Here is a 6,661-nt window from a genome sequence, read left to right as displayed (position 1 = left end):
AACTCCCTAGTTGGTTCTGCCTCACTCAGGTTTGTAGTTTCATATTCATTTACCATCACTTGTTGATTGTTTGGTTCTAGGTTGGTTTCTGGCAAATTAGACAATGCAGGAAGAACCCCTAAATCTAGAAGAACAGGGAATTTATTGGCAGAATTGAAAGGGGTACTTATATCAATGAACTGGGTGGGTTGTTTTTTGGTTGCTGAAATTATTGGAAGCTTTGGCCTTCTAGTTGTACGAGCTGGTTTGGAGGGGAGAATAATTTTTAAAACAGTTGATAGGCTAAAGTTGTATCACCTAATCAAAAGAATAACCTAAAACCACTAACTAATAATAGATAGGGAAGTAGGGTCGAATCCACAGGCAAACAGTGTTCTTCTATTCCTAATTAGTTATTATAATCTAAACTATCAAGTAACCAAATTTGTTGCTATTAAAAGGGAATTAAACTAAGAAGATTAAGAATAGGGATAAATCAATTAATAAAAGGCCTAGGGTCACAGGTTCACCAATAATTAATATTCCGGGATAAAACATAACAATCAATAATTAACATTGCACATATAACATGATTAACAGGCTCTCGCAATTTATTAATCAACATATATCTAACAGGCTCTCGCAATTTACTAGATCTAAGTTTCTATTGAAAATAGCCTTTAATATCAAATTAACATCTTCTCGATTCATCAATTCAATATTGCTATACTTTTACAATCAAATCACATCTGCTCGATTCATAATCTAATTGTAAAGAATTAAAACAATTCAATAAGAAATCATCATGCAATATCAATAATCAATAAGAACAAATTATCCCTTCATATTAATTATAGATCCCCCAAAATCCTAGAATTAAACTACTCACACATAATTAAATCTAAACTAATCAAAGCAAATAAAGAAGACATAATTAAGATCAAAGCAAGAAAATAAACAATAAAGAGAGAAGAAAAAATGCCGAAAGAAGGAAAATTGGAATTGCACTAAAAAGGTAGAATCTTGAGTTAAAGAATAAAACACCAACTAAAAAGCTCTCTAGAGTTTGAGTATAAGAGAAAGAATAATGAAAAACGTAGTTAAGAAAGATTACAAAAGAGTTTTAAAACTAAGCTCGAAAAATTAGCCAAATCGAACATCCTAAATGGCTGCAAACACACGCGCCCGATCGGGCGAAGGGCCGCCCGATCGGGCCCGCCTTTTTTCAGGTACGCTTGTTTCTAGGAAGCCGCCAGATCGAGCCTATGGCCGCCCGATCGGGCCCGACTTACTTTGGCCGAGGCTTGACCTTCACTTCTATTTCCTTGGGCTTCAAATGAGGAGGCCCAATCTCTCTTCTTGGTCCATTGCTCGGACCAATTTCACGAACCGAGCCCTTAATCACCGATACGATCGGTCTTAGGCTACAATCAATGGTCATGATGTGCTTCAAGCTCCAATATCTCGTAGTGGCCGGAAACCCATAGAAAATACCGGCAAATTCAGGAAAATCCTACAAAACAAATGCCAACTCTACAAAACACTAGAAACTGCACATTAGTACCAAAAATAGCTCTAAAGAGCTCAAATATGCATGTAAATGACCGTGGGACGAGGGATAAAATAACATATAAAACATGAATATCAAACTCCCCCAAGCCAAACCCTTGCTTGTCCCTAAGCAAGGCAATGAATCAAAACAAACCATAGCTTCACCCCGAATCACATCAAAAATCCACAACATAACTCAAGGCCAATCCAACAAACATGCATCAAAATCAATCACTCACATCCATCCGACTTCCTATCTTACCTAACAATTGTCAAGTAGAGCAAACCACAAGAGCATATAGAATTCAAGACTAGTGCTCACACACTCGACTCTCATTTATGTGGCGAGTAAAGAATGTACTCGATCGCTCTCCAACCGCCCCTTTATTGTGAACAATGCCCTCCCAAAATCACAACACTCGTGTGTTTAAAGAGATAAGCACTCAACCTAGATAGTCGACTCGGAATACATCAAGTCATCCTTTACATTGATAAACAACTACTTTCACATCTACACAATTCTATGCACAAAGGTCGGAAGGTCTTTAAAGCTTGTAATGTAAGGCTAGGGTAAAGGGTAGGAAAATTTGGGAAAATGTGAGAGCAAAGCCATGCTTAAAGGGAGCCAAATCCTAACAAAACCAAGATAAAAAACAATGACCAAATCATCTCCAACACAACTCAACTCCACAAAAATTCACCAAACAATCAAATTGATATCTCACATAACCACCATCACTTACAAATTCACTCATAAAAAAAAATATGATATTAAAGAATTAGAGTGAATAAACAAACTTTGAACTCATTCTTTTTTTTTTTCTTTCAAACTTGATACTTTTTTTTTTCTTTTCTTTTTGAGCAACCTTCACATAGAACACTTGAACATTGAAATATTTTTTTTTTCTTTTGCTCTTTTTTTTTTCTTTATATCTCACATTGGAATTTCAACTTTGAAACACAAATTGTCATCATTTTTTTCCTATCACAGTATCAAAAGAACAAATCACTCTTCTTTTTTTTTTTTAATTTTTTTTTCACATTGTGCAAATAATGTGCACACTACAACTCCCTCACCTCACTAACTAAAAGCTCACCCCAAGCCAAGCTTGGGACTAGTAACCAATGGGGCTTAATTAGGCTTGTAATGTGGCTAAATAAACAATGAAAGGGCACAAGCAACAACATGGGTAGCAAGAAGGGAACAAATGTGTCTAATATCGTCTGAAGGCTACCTAAAAGAATGAACGCCTTCGTCCTCCACATTGTATATAATAGTAAATCACATAAACATTACTCATAGTCACAAACTAATACTCAAATTCATTGATATACCAGGAACTAACACACATTCCTAACCAAATCAACTTAGTCAAGCACTATATTCACAAGTAGTTGGACAAGATTGATGCATGTTAAGGTTCCAAGGCAATCAAACATCAAATCATGACCACCTAATCCACAATGCTCGTTATCAATAACCAAGAGTCAAAACAATTTTTTTCAAGGGGCACAGGGAAGCATGATTCATTTTCTTCATTGGAACGTATTTTTGGATTTTTTTTTTATTTTTCAATTTTTTCGTATTTTTCAATTTTTTTTTTCAAAAGCAATAAAATTATACTAGAAAGCAATAAACTAACCTTAAAAGCAATAAAAGGAGAAAAGAGAGAGTGATACCATATATACAAAAATCGACACCTCCGTAACCCGAACCACCTGCAAAGTAGTTAGGATCCACATTCCCCCCAATCTCACCAAAAGGAACATCGATCCCATAACCATGGATCGAAGAATAGTCCATATAACTACCAAAGGCACCGGGGGTCGAATATCCTCCTTGTGGATATTGAAACCAGTCGGGAACAAGAGCCTCGGGGGGGATAGCCCCTCGGCGTGCATAGTCATCGTACATGGGGTATAAACCCCTCCCTAGGTTTCTCTCCACGTACCCAACCCGTCTATCTAGAGAACCTACTCTAGAGTCAAGGTTTTGAACCAAGCCCTCTACCCTTTCTTGCCTCCTCTCGATCCTATCAAGTTGGCTCCTAAAAGCCGAGAAGTCATAAGGTGCATTGGGATCGATGTTATAGTCAACGGAAGAGGTAGGGTTATCATGCAAGTAGGGTTGGGGTTGTGGAGGAGGTTGGAATTGGGGTTGTGGTTGAGGTGGTGAGTGGTGATCCTCTCTAGCCTCTCCTTGGTTACCTAATTCAAATGTGTAGGTGGACTTACCTTTATTGAACTTGGTCAAGTATGGGTTAGGCAATGTGAAGGCTTGATCCTTCCTACCCAACTCCCTATGAATTATCCACCACATCTCATTAGGTTGAGTCATACTATGGGTAGGTTAGACCCAATTGAGGCTTCCTAAGTAAGGTAGGTCCATGAGGGTAGGTCCATCTACTCTCCTATGGGCGTTGGGTGTAAAACCCATCAATTTAACTGCAATGTGGGTGACTAACCCACCAAAATAGATAGGGGTCCTAGCTCTAGCGGCCTCGGCTGCCTTAGCACTTTGTTAGAAGTGTTGGGCCATCCTAAGTGGGATGTTTAACTTCTCACTCCTAGGTATCATGTAGGTGGCCAATAATTCTAGCTCGTCCCTCCTCACATTTGCCGATTAATGCCTCCCGAAAATGGTGAGGCCAACAAACCTTTGTCAAAATTTTGGCACGGGATGTTGAATCCAAGTTCCCTTGGCATGTTGGAGGTTCTCTAACACATTCCCCGTTAAAGCTAAGTAAACTTCGGCACAATAATCCCTAGGTGGTTCCATAGGCCTATCGGATTTCAATTCAAAAATCTTGCCAAAATCTTTCAAAGACATTCTCACATCGTTATTAAGCAATCAAAATTGTACATGAAAAACAGTTGCACAAGACTTAATCAAGTTAAAAGTAGATATGAATTCCACAGTTAAATAGTCATAAGTATCGTAATGCAAGTTAAACAAACCACTCATGCCAATTCCCTTAAATAACTTTTCAACTTGTTTATCAATTCCTAACCTAGTCAACGTAGGGTGATGAACAAAACGGGTAGGAATTACCTGCCTCGAGATGAGGTTGAGCATCCTTACCTTTTGCTCCTCACTTGTGACCACCACTTCGCTCCATCCCGGAATTTGAAGATCCGGGTTGACCGTTGGTGTCGGTTGTTGTCTATATTGCTCACCCCTTTGAGTCCTTGATCTTTTTGAAGCCATTGGAGATGATTTCTTTAGAAATTTGAAGCTTTTTCTTTCTAGGGTTTTCTAAGAATATGAGAAAAACAAGTGAAAATTAGATGGAAAATGTAGATGAAGGTGAGAGGATAAAGAATATGTGAAAATTTTTGAGTTTTGATGGGAGAATTTGAGAAGATCTTGATGAGAAAGTGAGTTTGGAGGTTTGAAAATGGAGTTTAGAGAGAGAAAGTATGAGTGAAGAAGAAGAAATAATGAAGAAAGTGAAAAGAAAAAGAGAAGAAGGGGGGTTTAGACTCCGGATAAATAGGTATGCCCGATCGGGCGCCAGTTTGCCCGATCGGGTGAATTTGCAGGTTTAGGAATCTTCACTTGCGAGTAGAAACGAATTTTTGCTCGATTTTCTTGCCCGATCAGGCGAGATTCACCCGGGAAATCTTTTTCTATCACTCGATTTCTCCAATTTTGCGCCCGGTCGGGCACCTTTGCCCGATCAGGCGAATTTCCCTTCTAAATCAACCTTCACTTGCCCGCTCGATCGGGCGAATTAAAGGTTCTAAAAGTGTCGCTTGCACGCCCGATCAGGGCTCCTTGCCCGATCGGGCGATTTCTGGGACAAAAATGTACCATACTCTCGTGCCCGATTGGGCAGATCGGGCGAGATCAGCCCGATCAGGCCGCTGCCCAGATTTGGGGTACGCTTTTTGCACTTTTTTCTCTCTAAGTCCCCATTCTTGATAACTCGAAACCTGTACAAAAACACTTTAAAAGGGTAAAATTGCTCTCTCCTCACCTCTCTAAATAAAAAAAAAGAAAGAAAAGACTAGTCTAGAAAGCAAGAAATACGGGTTGCCTCCCGCAAAGCGCTAGTTTAAAAGGTCCCGCACGACCATTATACTTAGCTCTAAAATGAGAGCGGAGTTAGGTGGGTTTCCTCCACCACTCCAACAGTAGATCCATCATGATACACCTTCAATCGTTGACCATTTGCTTTGAACGATTCACCCTTTTCATTCACTAGCTCAACCAAGCCAAACTTGTTCACCTTAGTAACAATGAAGGGACCCGACCACCTAGACTTTAGTTTTCCTGGGAAAAGCTTCAATTTAGAATTAAAGAGTAGAACCTTGTCACCCGATGCAAACTCTCTTGGTAGGTTCTTCTTGTTATGCCACTTTTTGGTCTTTTCCTTGTAGATTCGTGCACTATCATACGCCGACAATCTAAACTCATCTAACTCATTGAGTTGGAGAAGTCGTTTCTCTCCTGCGACCTTAGAATCCATGTTAAACTCCTTGATTGCCCAAAAAGCTTTGTACTCCAACTCCACGGGAAGATGACATGCCTTACCGTACACTAGTCTATAAGGTGAGGTACCAATTGTTGTCTTGAATGCGGTTCAATACGCCCAAAGTGTGTCATCTAGCTTCATACTCCAATCCTTCCTTGACTTAGCTACTACCTTCTCTAGAATCGACTTGATTTCCCTATCAGAGACCTCAACTTGACCACTAGTTTGAGGGTGCTCATCATATAACGCTGAAAAGTAGCAGGTGCATTACATAATCCAAAGGGCATTCTACGATAAGCAAAAGTGCCATAGGGACAAGTAAATATTGTTTTCTCCCGATCATCAGGGTGAATTGGGATTTGGAAGAACCCCGAGTATCCATCCAAATAACAGAAAAATTTATGGTTTGCCAATCTTTCTAACATTTGATCAATAAACGGGAGAGGGAAATGATCTTTTTTAGTGGCGGTGTTTAATCTACGATAGTCAATGCACATTCACCATCTTGTTACAGTTCTAGTGGGAATTAATTCATTCTTATCATTCTTTACTACTGTCATCCCACCCTTCTTTGGAACTACCTGCACAGGGCTTACCCACTTTGAATCAGAGATAGGATAGGTAATACCTGCATCAAGTAGTTTCACTACTTC

The 6,661-nt window shown here is 39.3% G+C and overlaps 1 protein-coding gene across 1 annotated transcript; it reads right to left on the bottom strand.

Moving 5' to 3' along the window:
• Positions 1-5,621: 5,621 nt before the first annotated feature.
• On the bottom strand, positions 5,622-6,002 carry LOC145588749 (uncharacterized). The gene has a single exon (XM_081645355.1). It carries the CDS (start codon positions 6,000-6,002, stop codon positions 5,622-5,624), a length of 381 nt encoding a protein of 126 aa, XP_081501481.1.
• Between the last annotated feature and the right edge of the window lie 659 nt (positions 6,003-6,661).

The sequence above is a fragment of the Chenopodium album genome, chromosome 17 (genome assembly GCF_948465745.1).
Source record: "Chenopodium album chromosome 17, dcCheAlbu1.1, whole genome shotgun sequence".
NCBI lineage: Eukaryota > Viridiplantae > Streptophyta > Magnoliopsida > Caryophyllales > Amaranthaceae > Chenopodium > Chenopodium album.
Note: the sequence above shows the minus strand (reverse complement) of the source record. Positions and strands in the feature narration are given on the sequence as shown.

Excerpts from the sequence above, each read along its gene's own strand:
- LOC145588749 (XM_081645355.1), bottom strand. The coding sequence starts at position 6,002 with ATGGATTCTAAGGTCGCAGGAGAGAAACGACTTCTCCAACTCAATGAG.